The sequence below is a fragment of the Crotalus tigris genome, unplaced genomic scaffold (assembly GCF_016545835.1).
Source record: "Crotalus tigris isolate CLP2741 ecotype Arizona unplaced genomic scaffold, ASM1654583v1 scf7180000017666.379230911805:20528666, whole genome shotgun sequence".
Taxonomy (NCBI): domain Eukaryota; kingdom Metazoa; phylum Chordata; class Lepidosauria; order Squamata; family Viperidae; genus Crotalus; species Crotalus tigris.
The window spans coordinates 18,661,903-18,679,610 of NW_024096552.1; the positions used below are offsets into that span (position 1 = coordinate 18,661,903).

General features: G+C 41.2%; 1 protein-coding gene across 4 annotated transcripts in view; it reads right to left on the reverse strand.

The window, feature by feature from the left end:
* The window catches only part of STAC (SH3 and cysteine rich domain), a 91,195-nt gene that overhangs the window by 53,195 nt on the left and 20,292 nt on the right, over positions 1-17,708 (reverse strand). For all 4 annotated transcript variants that reach the window (XM_039336904.1, XM_039336903.1, XM_039336906.1 and 1 more), the window contains exon 2: positions 4,564-4,837. In XM_039336904.1, coding sequence (XP_039192838.1) covers positions 4,564-4,837 — 274 coding nt within the window. The remainder of the gene's footprint in view (positions 1-4,563; positions 4,838-17,708) is intronic.

Sequence of the window (17,708 nt, forward strand, 5' to 3'; positions counted from 1 at the left end):
CAAGGAAGAATCCAATACTCTTCCTCTGCTTTTGCAACTCCAGAAATTTGGTACTGGGAAAAAAAATAACTTGGGTAAAACTATCTAGGTAATATTTCCTCAGTCCAAGATTGCCCAGGCCAATCCAAGTGCTGGTTAAGAATCGTGACTTCTCATCTGTTTTCCTGGCTTAGAACAGTGGTGGGATTCAAGTATGTGAACACAGTTCTCTGTGTTCTGGACCTGGGCAACAAAAAATTAGCTACCGGTTCTGCTGAACTGGTGCGAACAGGCTGAATCCCACCACTGGCTTAGAGTGTTGTAAACAGGTTTGGAGTGTTTGAGGCTATTAATAGAGGTTTTCTTCAGTGAAAGAGCAAATGGAGTTCCATATCTGTTGCAATGGGAAACACAGTTGAAGGTAGAAGTTCTCAGAGAGCAGTGAATAGTGATTTCACAATGGTTTCATACAAATTATTCTGTGCCTAAGATTCTGTATAAGACCTTTTGTTAATCTAGTGTTGAGTAGAAAGTATTCTAAATATCACCATGGCTGTGACAGCAATTCTGTGGCAAGCAGCAATAGTTTATAAGGAATGAAAGTCTATTGTCACTAAAGCAGTGTTTATAAAAATAATTCCTGGTGATTGTGTGGTAAAAATCAATAAATCTTATATCCTTTCAGTAAAACAAAAATAGAATTAATTTAAAATGTGCACCTGAGCTGTTTTGATAACAAGCTTGCAACAATATGAAAGGTTTCAACTATTGTCAGAAGAAGAAATAGAAGCATTTAATAGAAAATGCAGCCTCTTCTCCCTGGCCTTAGCTGAAAGTTTTAATGGTATCTGCTGCTGATGGTTATTTAAAAAATGTCTTTTAGTAGAATTTGTATTAGATGTTGATGAATATTTTAAAATAGGGTTGAAACTGAAGTGCTCTCTGCTCTGGTAGGAATTTTAAAACTGAATTGAAATGAAATGAATTTTGATTAAAATTATTGATAATATGACATTAAACATTTTGCATGGCTTTAATTCTATAAGCTGTTGTGGAAAGATAAGTCCTGATAATTAGCTAAGATGCAGGTCAAGGAATGCTAAAAGAGTAGCTAGTAATGTGCAATAGGCAAAAAATAAAAGGTTTATAGCACCTTAAAGAACTAACAAAGTTTTTGTGATATACCATACTTTCCGGCATATAAGACGACTTTCGAAAGCATTGAAATTGGTGCCGAAGTCGGGGTCGTCTTATACTATATATTATAAATTTAATATCTTATAAATAGGCATAACATTACTAAAAATGACTTTTGTTTTTATACATAAAGGTGTATAAATTGAGCCCAACATTTCCATTAATAAGCAAGAATTTTATTTTTTTTGTCCATTTTACGACCTTTCTTGTCAAGTTGTTAAGTGAATCCCTGCAGTTGTTAAGTTAGTAACATGGTTGTTAAGTGAATCTGGCTTCCCCATTGACTTTTCGTGATCATATAACCCTGGACATTGCAACCATCATAAATATGAGCTAATTGCCGAGTGTCTGAATTTTGTTCATGTGACCATGAGGATGTTGTAATGGTTATAAATGTGAAAAATGGCCATAAGTCAGATTTTTTCAATGACATAACTTCAAAAAGTCACCAAATAACTGGTTGTAAATTGAGGACTACCCATACATGCTAAATGCAGTGAGATTATTATAGGCAGAAAAAGGGAAAGATTCAACATTAGTCACAATGAGAGAAATGGATTGGGATGAGCAAACTGACATCTTTGATAAGAGAAAAGACATTAGCTATGTTTAATGCTAATTAGAAACCCCTCACAGACTTTTGTGTGAGATAGAAAAAAAATGAACTTATGATATATGGTTTTGTTGATTAGAAAAAAAATAGATTATAGAAAAATTAAAGTCATTCTGTAAACATCATTTTTAATTTATATCTATAACAACTATAAAAGAAAATTGGAAGTAACCTTTATATTTCCTTTCCTTTAAATATTAGTTTATTTTAATTCTTATCATTCTTGTTTAAAATCTTTATAAAGTTATTTTTAAAAAATCAAGCAAGACATTTTTCCCAATTCTATTTTTATTAGCTACAATCCAGATGTATCTTTGAGGTCTTAATATACTGTGTGTGTGTGTGTGTGTGTGTAGGTCTTTGGTTATTCGGGTTTTATATATATTAAAATCCCTAGTGGAAATAGCTGAATATATTATTGCATACAGACACACTTGAAACAGGAATAAAATTAGAACTTAGTTCCTAGGGACATAATTTTGAAACAATTGTTTTTAAAATGAGAGTCTTCTCATGACTGTGTTGTTAAAAATAATAATAATACTATTAATAATAAAAGCAAATACTTTCCCACAGTCAATACAAAGTATCTACTTTGGCATGGCTAAGTAGCAGCCTGCCTATGGCAACAGTCCTACTTCAATTTGTATGCATACACTTTACTTGTGTTTAGATACTAAAGGAGGGAAGATATGAGTCACAATTTTGTGTGCATGTAAGAGCACATACATACTCAGACTCACAAATGAAAACACGTTGAAAAGTATTGGGCAGCACAGTTAATTGTGAAACTAAACTCAAATACCTTATTAATAAAAACAGAAGACCAGTAGGTTATACCTGGCTTGCTACTAGCTAGCAGAGATAGCTGGTCTAGTATACTATAGTTCACATTCTTAAAGACCTATGAATATTGGAAAACTCAAGGTAATTAAATTGTGAGGCAAGGATTCAGGTTACCTTATATGGACAGGTTAAATTAAATGCAGAAAGCTAATGAAACAGATGGAATCTCCTCAGTTTGATCAGAAGACATATAGATACTACTATATTTCTCATCATAACCTTTAACTGGGTGAAATGGTGCATCATAGGGCAACAATTTTTGAACCAAAGTACATAAAATGGGCTATTTTACAGAATGTGTCCAAATGTAGGACCCCTATCTCCTGTGGAATTGAAATTTGGCCAATTATGTAAAACATTTTATAACATAAAATTATCATAAAACAGTTTATTACATAATGCAAAATGCCATAAAATGTTTCCTGTGCTAAATAGTTCAACATGGGCTATTTTCAAGGCAGATACATCTTTGAATGCATCCCAACTTTTCCAGTGAAGCCAATACATTAGAAGTTCTGTCACTGTTGAAGGCATTGAGAAATCTGGTTAAGAAATATTTCTGAAAGAATGATCCTCTGGGACATGGATTGTCTAGTAATGAATAAAAGGCCACTGGCTGGATTTATAAAACATGCTAACCTATAACCCATAGTGTACAACCTATGACAACTGGAATCGAGACCACACAGAGCCAAATCCTAAGATACTACATACATACTGTACATACATACATATATAAACACATTTCTTTTTTTATTTTAATTAACTGTGATTTTCTGTATTCTGCTTGCTGTCTATGACTGAATAAAGGTTTGTTTGTTTGCTTGTTTGATTGATTGTCATGTGATGTGTGAAACATGCCTTTGATCAAGTTCATGTTAGTGTGAATTGCCTTGTTTACCCATGGTATCTTTTAGGATTTTAAAGCAGTAATTACCCAAGACTATGTGGAATAGCCCTCTCCTTAGTCTCTAATAAATGTTTCCAAGGAGGACAGACTCATGATAAAGCAGAGCAAAGGCTGTCTAGCTCAGAATAATGAATAGTTGATAAGAGACAGAAAGTAAAATAAGAGCTGAAGGAAGATTTGAATTCCCAAAACATAAGGGCTGATACAGTACTTACAATATCTGCCATTGCTTTCCATGTTGCAGTATGAGAAATAAAGGCTAACTGTATTTTTTAAAATTAAACCCAAAATGTAACATGCAAAAAATAAAATGACTAATCTAAGTCTTTTTTTAATCTGTTCATTCTTTGAACACTTTTGAATATATTTGTGCTCATGCTGAATTTGCTAATTCATCTGAATTCACACTTTTAATGCTCCCTGCATTTGACACAGATGAGAGACCTAGCATTCAAATAATGTGTAGAAAATTAAAATGTTTTCCATCTAAGTCACTATAGTGAATAAAGTTTGATAATAGTACGGCTAATTAATAAATTAATCCATGTGTAAAGCTCTAAAGTTGATGCATTTTTATAGGTATATATATTTTAATATAGTGGAGAAAAAAGAACATAAACTTTCTACTAACAGTGTTGTTCTTAATCAGTATCATATATCTCTTTCTTAGCTTCTTGCTGGCCAGTATTTAAGCATGTTTTCCTCATCATGACTGTATCTCCTTTGCTGGTGACCTACATAAACTTGGAAAGCTAACTCTAGATTCTAGAAAGTTGGTTCTTAGAATTTCTAAATATAACAGTCATAAGTAGAAATGATTACTTTCTCATAAACAGCGATTCTCAGAGGATCACTTTTTATGCACAAAAACATAAAACGATACAATTTTTCCCATGTAGTTTGCATTTATTAAACAAATGCAAGAAATCAATCTAAGTACTTTTGATCACTTCCTTCCCTAGAAAGGTTACTTTGTAATGATAAAAACAAAAAGTGTAAAATGTAAAATCTTTCTTACCAACAATCATATGGTTGCAGACATCACAGAAAGTGGGTTTTTTGAAGATGTGTTCCTGAAAAATGTGAGTCTTGTCTTCTGGCTGGAGATGGGTATTGGTTGGAGTAGAGTTTTGACTTTCCAAATTAGGGAGCTGCCCTGATCTAGAGGTGATTTCTGATAGCAAATCTACTTGCAGCTTCGTGCCACAGTTTGTTTGTTGAAAAAAGTTGTCTGCACTTTTACTCCTCAAACTTTTGGTCTTGAAAGAAAGTGATCGTTTCAATTTCTGGAGCTGAAAAAAAAAATCAACAATAGCATTTTTCTCCTCCAAAGGCAGAATTCAGAACACATGGCATGTAACCATTATATGCAATTCCCACTGATATTTAGTGTTCAGGCAATTTCAAATAACTAGAATTCTAAGACAGACAAGACACCTTCAATAGTAATCACAAACCTGCAATAGAGCCAATCTTACTTACTTATTTATTTTTTTAAATATGAGCTTTCAGATGCCATAAGATGCAAGCTGGATAAAAGAAGTTAACCTCAATCAGAGAATTTTATATACTTTCAGAACCAATTCTAACCAATATGCTATTTATACAATTATATATCAGCATCTCATTTATCTTAGTCTACATATTTGCCTTGTCAGGTGGCACTAAGACATAGGCAAATCTGCCTGGCTTCCAGTTCTGCGTGGCCTTGGCTAGTTAACCTCATTCGTTTCCACACAATTAATATGGAAAAAAGTTCTGCCAGCTTGTTCATGATAATGGTGGGATAGCAGCAAAAGCTCTGCTGTAGCCCTAGTTGTGCTGAAACTCTGAGGACACCAGGCTTCTCCCAGACTTGTTTACTCTTGCATGGGCTTGCTGCCAGTTCAAATACTTGGCCTCAAAATAGGTGGGAGGGGGAGGGATACTGTGGGAAATGGGCCACAGAAGTAATAGAGCATTGTGCCTAGCAATGGGGAAGAGGGCACAAGAGGAAATGTGTTCTAATTTGCTCTGGGGCAAAAAAGGAAGCCAGTAATACTGTTGGCAATGTTAGAGGGCATCAAACTTACCTAGTTTAGACCTCTCACAGAGAAGTAGGCATTTGAGGCATCCCTGTTTCAAACCCTTCAAATCCTTTTCTTCAGTCAAATCTGCAATAGTCACCTGCGTATTTGCCACACTGAACTCAAGCACACTCAGTTAGTACCCAGACTTCAGGGGCTCATGAGCTATACTTAGCCTTTGGATAGTGTGCTGGGAACTGCATTCCAAAATTGAGTGGAACTAACACTAATTCTCCAGCATGATTGGATGGAGAACCCACGGATGGGTTGTCTTAATCTATCTGCTCCAATTAGACTAAGTCTGAAATTTAGTACCGCCCCCTCTGTGCCAACTGCACCACAGTTTTAGACTTAGCTCTTTGCTCTAAGACGCGTTTTTTCTTTGCTCCTGGAGCAGAAGACTGTGTATTTTCCCCTTTTTCTTATTCTGTTAGCCTAGCTCTAACTCCTCATTTTTCATTATTTAATTGATTTCATTAATTAATTTCATTAATATAAAGAAGATTTCCAGCGATTGGAATCATCCTCACCTGACTGCCCAGCCGGGCTGACAGGCTGGGCATCCATAGACCCTTTTTTTCCTCACCTCTTCTGAGAGCTTCCATGAATTGCTGCTAACAGAGCCAAGCTCTAGTCTGACTTTTACAACTGACTGCAGCTCCGGAAGCTCCGAAACTTCAGCCGCCACCTGGTCGATTCCCCCGCTGTCAGCTGTTCGTTGGAGGACTCGTTTTTGACGCGCTGACTGCCCGCGGCTCCGGAGGCAAGGGTAAGCCTCGTTGATCGACTGGGGGGCTCCGCAAGCAGCGACTAAGGTTGCCAGGCCTGGAGGGAGCTTTTTTAGGTCCCTCGGCCTCTGTAGATCATCGTAAGGCAAAAGAGAGGGTATCGACGATGATCTAACTTTCCGAGGCCTGAAAGCCTTATCGGGCCTAGGCCAGTCTCAGCGTCTCCCAGCTGACTATTCAAACACCCTCCGCTGCGCTAGGAGCCCAGGCGATTCCCTGGAACGAGGGCTCATCGCAGCTTAGGCCTCAGGCCTCACAGGCCTTCCTTCCAACGGCTGTTTTTGGCACGCAGAGCTGCGGCTGCCATTTTGAATCACCTCCCGGCTGCCATTTTGAGACTTACAGAGGCCCAGACTGCCTGCAGGAACATTCTAGAAGGCAGTTTTTGACAAGTTGAGGCAGAGGCCTCTAAAATTGATGAACCTTTCACAGGCAGATCGGATTGGGGAGGGAAAGCTCGTTCCGGAAGGACGCACTGCCTACCAACCCCCCATTGCCCACCCCCCTCACCGGGCCGGATCATCTGTGCTGGGCTCCCTTAGTAAGTATAACGCTGAGGGGGGGCGTTTTTGCTGAGGTTGAGCCCAAAGCAGATTCATCATGGCAGAAAAGTCTACCAATGAACCGGCCAAGAGGAAACATCCTACTGAGGCAAGTGGAAAGAATAATTCCAAGCGAGCCAAGTCAAGCAGGGAAACCACTAATCCACAGAGGGCAGCTTCCCCAGGTCAGACAGGCACAACGGGAAGGTCCATTTTTGAACCCCTTTCCTCACATTGTGCCTCAGCCCCAGGGGCCTGGTCTCCCCCCAGGGGAATTTCCCAACCAGAATCAGCCACAAAAGCGGCTCCAGGGACAGGCTTGACTAGCCAAGATACCCTTAATTTGGGCCCTCAGGCCACATTCACCCCCACTGCAGCAGGGCTTCGCCCCCCTGAGAACCAGACTCTAAATCCGGACTACCTTCAGTCCATGATAGCCCAGGCTGTGGCTCAATTTATGGCTTCCAATGCCCAACAGCCACCTCCACAATCCATGTATCATTCCCAATCTCCAGATATCATGGATGAACCTTCATCAGATCTAGAATCAACAGGGGCTGAACCATCGGGCCTGATTATGTCAGAGGATGAAGGTATCACTTCATCTGACCCCACCCCTCCTGTCTGTCTCTTTGACCATTCACTTTTTAATTCCCTGCTAATCAAGGCCTGCACAACTGCAAACCTCCCTCAAGAGCAGGAGACCCCACCTACAACATCCAAGGGTCCCCACGCCATATATACCGAGCCCTCAGTCTCTCAGAACCATATCCCCTGCCCTCCCCTTTTTCTCAATATGGTTCAAAAACAATGGGAGAATTTAGGATCCCTCTCAAATCCTGGTGCCGTAGAGAAGACATTATTCAATGTTGCCCCTTCTCTGACCTCCCTATTGGAGATTCCTGAGATTGATGAGTTATTGAACTCATTGTTTCCCAATGCTAACATTCCTGGGGATATAAATGAGGCACTTAGGGCGGAGGATAAAAAGATTGACTCCGCATTGTGTAGGTCCCATCTGGCTTCAGCCTGGGCAACAAAGGCGGCAACATCCATGGCCTTCTTCGCCAGGGCTTCAGTCCTTTGGTTACATGAGCTCCAGGACATGATCCCTCCGGACCAGCTCAGAGCTCACCAAAATCTGGGTAAGTTAGTGGCTACGTCCCAGTACCTAGCCGACGCTTCTCTGCATACGGCTAGATACACTGACCGGACCATCGCTGCAGAAATCTCAGCACGAAGGCTCCTTTGGCTCAGGAATTGGTGAGCAGACACCAAGGCCAAGTGGTGTCTGGCCTCTAAACCTTACACAGGTGGACATCTCTTTGGTAAGGCACTAGAACCATACTTAACTGAAGGTAAGGGCAAACGTAAAACTCTGGTTAACTCATCAAAGAAAGGAGATAAACGCTCGGGGAACAGCATGTCACAGAGCAATTACAGGAGGCAGCCCTTTCGGCCAGCTCCATCCTGGGACTGCGCCCAGGCATCTCGCTATTCCTTTCAGAGACAAGAACGACAGCAAGATCGTTCAGCATACAGAAGCAGACCACAAATCCAGGCCAAGCGGCCCTTTCGAGGTGCGGGGGGCCGTTCCTTTAAACGAGGCAAGTGATCTCGCAGTCTCACCTCCCATAGGAGGCCGGCTGGCCCTTTATTCCAGCACTTGGGCAGCCACCACTACAGATGCATGGGTGTTAGACACCGTCACCCAAGGTCTGAGACTAGAATTTTGTTCTCAACCACCTGACAAATTCCGCTCTTGCCCTATTCCAACAAGCAGGTCCAGAGCTGATCTTATGTCAGAGGCCATAGCTCATTTATTACAAATACAAGCAATTGAACCAGTACCACAAGACCAAGAAGGATGAGGGTTTTACTCAAACCTCTTCATCATCCCTAAGACTTCGGGGGGCTGGAGGGCAATCTTAGACTTGAAGGGTCTAAACCTTTACTTGAGGTATAAAGAAGTTTAAGATGTAATCATTTCAATCAATCCTGGCCAGCATCAGGCAAGGTGACTTTCTTACCTCAATAGACCTGACTGAGGCATATTTGCACATTCCTATTTTTCCTGGCCACCGCAAATTCCTCAGATTCAGTTATGCCCAACGCCACTACCAGTACAGACCCCTACCATTTGGCCTCTCATCGGCACGGAGAGTATTTACAAAGGTACTGGCAGTGCTCGCAGCCCACCTCAGACAAATTCCAATCTGAATTCAATGCTATTTAGATGACATACTAATTCAGTCATCATCATTCCAAAACGCTCAGTCAGACCTCTCCCTAGCCATCAGGGTCTTTCAGGAGCATGGGTTTTCTGTTAATTTCCAGAAAAGTCATACCGTACCAACAACCCGGCTCCTCCATTTGGGCGCTGTTATAGACACAGACAATTGTATGGTCTACCTATCTCAGGACCAATGGAACTCTATTCAGACTCTTGTACATTGGATCCGAAGGGACAGAGTAGTCACTTTGGCCTCCCTATCACAGCTACTGGGGAAAATGGTGTCCTGCGTGCAAATTATGCCATGGACACGTCTCCATGCCAGAGAATTACAGTGGCTTCTCCTTCCATTTCAGAGATTTCACACCAGCACATCCCACCAGAAGGTCTGAGTTCCACGGTTGGTGTTGAACTCCCTTCGATGGTGGGACTCCCCGGCTCTGTCACGGGGAGCAGAATTCAAAGAACCAGACAGGATTACCATTACCACAGACGCAAGCCTGTTTGGGTGGGGGGCACACCTCCACACGCACTGGGCTCAAGGACGTTGGTCCAAGCAGGATCTAAAGAACAATATAAGCTGGCTGAAACTCAAAGCCATACATATGGCCCTAAAGAGATTCAGCGATATAGTACAGAGCCAACATGTCCTGATTTTAACCGACAACATTACAGCCAAGGCCCATGTCAACAGACAAGGGGGGACAAGGTCCAGGCCTCTCATGCAGGAGGCCAAACTGCTGGGGTCCTGGGCGGAACTGAATCTTGCCTCCATCAGGGCGGAGCACATATCTGGAGTGACCAACCAGCAGGCGGACTCACTGAGCAGAGCCACCGTGGACCATTCCGAATGGCAACTGGATCTGAAGGTGTTCAGAGAGATCGTGGACAGGTTTGGTTCCCCAACCTTAGACCTTTTTGCCTCCCCAACCAACTCACAACTTCCCAGATTCCTTTCCAGGTTCCCATCTCCATCAGCAGAGGGAACAGATGCGCTCCGCAGTCCCTGGTCCAGGGAACTGCTCTATGCCTTCCCTCCCCTGCTGCTTCTTCCTGCCACGATCAGGAAGATCCTTCGCGAACGAGCAGAGGTGCTCCTGGTTGCGCCGCATTGGCCGAGACGCTCTTGGTTCACCGACCTGATGGAGCTCTCCGCATCCCCTCCATGGAGGATCCCAGCAAATCGCATCTCCCTCATCCAGGGGGAACTACGCCATCCGGACCCTCAATGGCTCCAGTTAACCATCTGGCACTTGAGAGGCAGGCCTTAGGCCAAGACTCATATTCGTCGAAGGTCATAGCTATGATTCAGCAATCCAGGTGACCCTCGACGAATAGAATATACGATGCCACGTGGAAAAGCTTCTGTAATTGGTGTTCGGTTCACAAAATTGACCTTTTGGCGGTTTCAGTGCCAGTTATCTTGGAGTTCCTGATGGATGGTCTAGACAAGGGGCTTTCCACAAGCACCATCCGCAGGCAGGTAGCAGCACTTGCCACAGTTATTTCCTGCGGCAATGAATCCTTAACACATCACCCTATGATATGCTCCTTCCTAAAGGGAGCTAACAACGCCAGACCACCAACTGTACATAGATACCCCTCATGGGATCTTCATCAGGTTTTACAGGCTCTTGTTTCGCCACCCTTTGAACGTATTGACACTTGTTTGTTCAAACATTTATCGATGAAGGTGGCATTTCTTGTTACTGTAACTTCAGCCGGAAGGATCTCTGAACTGGCTGCTCTTTCAGTGAGGAAGGACCTGTGAACTTTCCATAAGGACAGGGTAACCCTTAGGCTAGACCCCTCCTTCGTGCCCAAGGTTAATTCCTTGTATCATAGATCTCAGGAAATAGTTTTGCCGGACTTCTGTCCGAACCCATCTAATGACATAGAGGTTCAGTGGAAGAAATTGGATGTGCGCAGGGCTTTATATTGTTATATACAGAGAACCTCATCCTTCCGCAAAACAGAGGCTCTGTTTGTGTCCTTTCACCCTTCATCACTAGGACAGAAGGTTTCTTCACCCACAATAGGCAGGTGGATTAGAGCTTGTATTTCTCTCGCATACCAGACTCAGTCACTGCAAGCTCCTAGGCATATCACGGCCCATTCCATCCGGGCCGCAGCTACTACAGCTGCCTAGTCTACCCAGGCCTCCATAGAGGAAATTTGTAGAGCAGTAACATGGGCATCGCCCTCTTCCTTTGTCCGTCACTACAAGATGGATATATATGCCTCTTCTACGGCTTCATTTGGCCGCAAGGTTCTAGAACACGCATTAATGTTGGATGGGACCCAGGCCCAATCTAATTCCCCACCCTAGGGACACAGGGCTTTGGTATGTCCCATCCGTGGGTTCTCCATCCAATCATGCTGGAGAAAGGGGCGTTGTCTTACCTGAACGCCTTTTCTCAGTATGATGATGGAGAATCCACTCCCTCCCATTAGGTCAGTTGGCCTGGTTCCCATATTGGTCAGACGCGTCGGACTAAAGTCTGAGTATCGCCTTAGCCTAAAACTGGGGTGCAGTTGGCATAGAGGGGGCGGTACTAAATTTCAGACTTAGTCTAATTGGAGCAGATAGATTAAGACAACCCATCTGTGTATTCTCCATCATCATGCTGAGAAAAGGCGTTCAGGTAAGACAACGCCCCTTTTAATTTAAATTAAAGTAATTAAATATAGTTGCTGCATTTACTTCCCATATAGCATCCACCTTCTATTTCTTTAAATATTACAGTTGTTGGCAATTTTGGGGAGGGCTTTGAAGAACCAAAGCACAGTTCCTAAAGGATACATGCAGGCTTAAAGATTCAGATTTGCACCCATAAACAAGAGTCTATAATGAAATGTCTATAAGGTTTCCTCCCTGCTAACTCAGTGCCACTGCTTGGCTAAACTCTTTTATTCCCCGTTCCAAATTATTGTTATTATATGCAAGTAAGTTTTCCACAAATAAGTTATTTTTAATGTGAATGAAGCATTACTATATCTTCAGAGCTTCTCTGGCATTCCATTATGTTTTCCAAGAATATGAAGATTTTGTCAGGCAACTAACATCTATTGTTTATGCTGATTTACAAAATATTTATAGAATATGAGATAACAATTGGTACTGATCATAGCCTTGAATGTAAAAGAATGAGAATCTATTCCTTGAAGGAACATCTGATTTTAGCATAGTTTTCTTTGAACCTTTGCTTAGTCCCCCCCCCAATTTGATTTGTAATATATATATCTGCATGTGTTTGTCTGCTCCTTTCTATTTAATGCTGTAAAATTGAGTTTCTATGCTCATTTTGTAGAGTGCCAGGTTCAAACTTACAGCAATGTTTGACTTACTGCAACTGATTAGATTCTTTTGTATTTTCAGTTAAGTAGTATCATATTAAAAGAATTGCAGAAACAAGGATGTATATTGAAAGTCCTGATTAATTTGAAAATCTTACAATCTTATAATACAAATTCAGAACATTTGCCTGGCCTTCTCTATAAACTACTAGTGAACTATTTGAACAAGTCAAAGTTTGCACAATTACATGAATGCAGAATCTGAATGAAATAATAGAACTACTGCAATGGGAATTTCCAATGGAAGAACATTACAGTTTCTCTAAATATTGTATTTAGAGAAAATTGGTATGTTTTACTGGCATTAGACTACATTGCTCTAGTTCTGATTGCTAAAATGAACAATTCATTTTCTGAAAATGGCTGGAAATGTTATAAGCAAGTCCAATCTTTTCTTTATATTTGGTGATAATTTTGTAAAGCTTATAATTCTGGAAAATGATCTCTACTAAAATATCTAAGTTGTGTGACTTTACTTTGGTATCTAATATAACTTGAAAGCAAATCTGACAAAAAAATTCAATTAAATTAGAAACAGTTTCTAGAGTATTACATAAGCAAATACCACATCAAAAATTGTGTTTATTTATGTATGAATTATATGTTTTTATCTCACAATATTAAAAACAAAACAGATTTTACTGAGATGGCTTGAACTGATTATAGCCTATAACTGTACCGGCAATTTATACAGGTTGACCACAGTTCTCAACATTTAGTCTTAGTTTAGATTTTAATAGTTGGCTAAAGTGATATAATATAATAATAATAATAATAGTAAAGTTGGAGGTCATCTAGTCCAACCCCCTGCTCGGGCAGGAAACCCTACACCATTTCGGACAAATGGCTGTCCAGTCTCTTCTTAAAAACTTCCAGTGTTGGAGCATTTACTGCTTCTGGAGGCAAGCTGTTCCACTGATTAATTGTTCTCACTGTCAGGAAGTTTCTCCTTAGTTCTAGGTTGCTTCTCTCCTTGATGAGTTTCCACCCGTTGCTTCTTGTCCTGCCTTCAGGTGCTTTGGAAAATAGCTTAATTCCCTCTTCTTTATGGCAGCCCCTGAGATATTGGAATACTGCTATCATGTCCCCCCTTGTCCTTCTCTTCGTTAAACTAGACATACCCAATTCTCGCAACCGTTCCTTATATGTTTTAGCCTCCAGTCCCCTAATCATCTTTGTTGCTCTTCTCTATACTCTTTCTAGAGTCTCAACATCTTTTTTACATCGTGGTGACCAAAACTGGATGCAGTATTCCAAGTGTATATAATAAATTACTTATAAATAATTACATTATACTGGAAAATTATAGCCTCTATTATATTTCCAAATCCCTTGCTTGTTCATTTATATTATAATTTCATCACTCCTGTCTTCTAGCTGCTTGTTTATATATTATTTTTTTCTTTAATGTTCAATAAAAATACAAAAAATCTTAGTTTGATATGCAAGCTTCTCCAACATATTTTGTTTTTAATACTGTTATTCCTAATATACACTCTTGTTTCTGTTACACATCTTTCTTAAAAGGTTTGTATCACGAAAAATGACACTACAAACTCCAGTTTTATCGCCACAGTACCTTCTTATTTTTTTCTTTAAAAGACTTGTAGTTCATTAAGAAAATGGATTTCCAAAAAGCATCACACTTCATGTTAATTTTTGTCTTAGCACATAAACTTTCAAAAGAATTCTTAAGGTCTCTTATAAAAACAAAAGAAACTGGAAAGGATATTATTTTTAGAAGTGGGAAGGAAATATGCTATTGATACTTTGATTTATAAGTTAATATTTAATTTGGGGATTAAGTGTAACATTTAAAAAAATCAGGGACACATCTGTCAGTGCTGTTGTCACATCATCTTCATAAAATGAAGCTGAAAATGAAAATTTGAATTCAGCAGGCAAGGAAAGCAGTGATGAATAGAAAATAAAGCCAGTAACAGAAAGCTTGTTGGTGGATAGAAAACTGGGATTTGTTTTTCAATTTTCAGGAGATGAAGAAGAGCATGAATGTGCAGTTGTGCCAATGGAAGAAGAAGATGATGATGATCCTGAGAATATATATGATTCTATCCATAAGGACTTTAAAAAGTTTATAACACACCCTTGGCATGGACACAAGTCAGACCAATGGAACAGAAAGGGTTGCCTTGTAGAGACATGCTTACAGGCTTCCCACCAGCTTGAATGAGGGGGCTCGGTTGAAGTCCAGAATGTTACCAACTTCCTTGTGAGGTTGAAGGACTGGATATTGTTGGGACAAATGAGTCCAGCCAACCCTGTCGTACCACTCAATACAGGGGAAAAGAATGAGGGTAAGATTTCAACAGATTAATTCTACATATAGCTGGCTCCAGAGTGGCAGGAGAAGGCTAGAAACCAACTTTGGAGACAGCTTTGAACCTGTTTTCAAAAGATGAATTTGATATGGGGTATGCTAGGAGGGACAAGTTACAGCTCCAAGGAGATGTAGTTTATTGTAAGGGCCCTTCAGATGGACCTGAGGAAAGTGACAGCTGTTCCTTCCAGAAAAACATAGGGAAGCAGTGCTGATTGCATTACATAATGAGCATGGACATCTGGGACCACAGAGGATTTTCAAATTAGTGAGAGATCAATTCTACTGGCCTTATATGAAAATGGATGTTGAGGACCTGTCTGCATTCTATCCACGAAAAACCCTACCCTCCTGAGCTGCATCAGTGGGATATGTGCAAAGTCATGGGCCCATGGATCTAGTTTGCATCTACTTCTTGTATCTGAAACCAGATATCAGTGAACAGGGGAATGTATTAGTTGTGACTGATCACTTCATTCACTATGTACAGGCCTTCCCAACGAAGGATCAATGCACCACCACAGTTTCTTTGTGAATTATGGGCTACCTCAGTGTGTATATTCTGATCAAGGCAGAGATTTTAAGAGCAGGGTCATCAAACAACTGCTGGACCTACTGGGCATTTGGAGGTCGCACACTCTCTGCTACCCACAAGGAGACCCACAGCCTGAGAAGTTCAATCACACTCTTCTTGCTAGGGATGCTGAGTGCAGAAAAGCAACAACATTGGACGCAACAAATTTCTGCCATTATGCACGCATATAATAGCATGGAAAATGATACTATGGAGTACACTCCATACTGATTGATGTTTGGCAGGCAAGCTTGACTGCCAATAGATATAGCATTTGCATCTCCCTGGATGAGACCTCATTCACTTCACGCTAGAGCTATATGGACTAGTTGAGGAGGAATCTAAAGAGGGCATATGAGAAGGCTCTCAGATCCATTTTAGGGGTCAAAGAACAGAAACAAGAGGAACTATGACCTGAAGATGAGAATTCAAGATTTGCAACCTGGTGATTGAGTATTATGCAATATGTGTGTATTTCTGGGGAGCATAAACTGGTGAATTGATGGACTCCCAGCCATACATTATCAGTGAGAAGTTACCTGGATTGCCAGTGTATCAAATCTGATTGGAGTGCAGAGCCTCTGAAAGCGTGGTATGAGATTACCTACTGCCTTTCAACAAGGCAGTACGAGCTTCCCTGTGCCAAAGGCAACTGAACTCTGCCCAGCAAGGAGCAGACCAGTGACTCAAGCTTAGCCTTCTCCATCCATAGAAGGAGAGGAGGAGGACAGCAATGAGGAAGAGGGCTTATGAACTGGTTGTGGTCACTGGAGTAACTGGAACAGTTTCCTCCACATCTGGCACTGAGATGGGGCCAGAGCAGCTCAAGCCAGATGCCCTTGAATTTGTACCTCAAGCTCAGGAACAGAGACAAGTTGTTGGTATATCAAGTGGAGGGCTGATGAGCAGTCTGGGCAGCTGCCAGAAAAGAAAGGGTGCCACCAACTCTGGAGACCCCTGGGCCGGATGAGCCTCCAGAGGCTCCCACATACCTTGCAACAGCCAGAACCAGAGAATGGGCTCCAGCCCTGGAGATTCTTGAGTGAGAGAAGCCTCGTTACAGCTGAGCCCAAAGAAAAAGGCCAAAATGAATGATACATCCCCCTAGCAGACTAACATATGATACTCTGGGCCCTAGCACAGAAGAGGCAATACTCACTGCTAGACAAAGTTGTGATCCATCCCGACACCCCAGATGAATAGCTTCTCACTCTTTGGGGGACCAAAGAGTTTTTTGGGCAGGGGGAGTAGGTAGCATGGGGGAAAAGGGAGAAGGGAATGAAAGGAGGAAGTTTTGGCAAGAAATTGGAGAGAGCAAGGGAGAGAGAGAGAGAGATGATAAGGATGGGTATCTTTGGGGGACAGGCTGGAGGGAAAAGAGAGAGAAAGGAAGCAGGGCCTGCTGGCTGATCTGGCCTTGACCCAGTGAGTGAAGAGGGAATGAAAAGGAGCATGCTTTGGCAGGAAAGGATTAAATGGAGTATGCCATATTTTTCTGGGTGTTGCATCACATGCCTGAAATATTCTAACTTTCATTTTTTAATTGTTTTGATGATTTCTCTTGGCTTTCCCAGGTGGGATGTGGCTGATCTTGTCAACCCACCTTATACTTAACAGCCGCTTGTAAATCCTCATTTCAAATGCTTCTAGTCTGGTGGCCTTCTGTCAGAGAACAACTCTCTACTCCATAGAGCAGGATAAAAAAAAAATATAACATCTGACAAGCCTGATTTTCAATCTTAGGCTTATGTCGTGACTGCAGAAGACCTCTTTCATTTTGAAGAATGCTGTTCGAGCTTTCTCTATCCTTGTCTTTACTTCAGTGCTCACATCCCAGCTTTCATGTAAATTAGAACCGAGGTGCGTGATCCTTTCAACTTTTTCTAATGGTATTCTTTCCAAATTTATTGGTGGTAAATTAACGGGTTGTTTGTTGATGACCATGATCTTGGTTTTTGAGGTGTTAAGCTTCAAGCCGTATTTTTCAGATATTTCTGTGACTCTGTTGATGAGGAGCTGAAGGTCTTTATTTTTACTGGAAAGCGGAACTGTATCGTCAGCTTATCTTAAATTGTTGATCCAAACATCATTTATTTTGATACCAGAATCGATGTTCTCCAGTGCCTCATTGAAGATTGACTCAGACTGATGAGACAGAATACATCCCTGTTTGACCCCTCTTCATATTTCTGCATCAGTTGAGTATTTTGGCCTAGTCTCACATTTGCTACCTGATGCCAATATAGATTCTTTATGATTTGGATG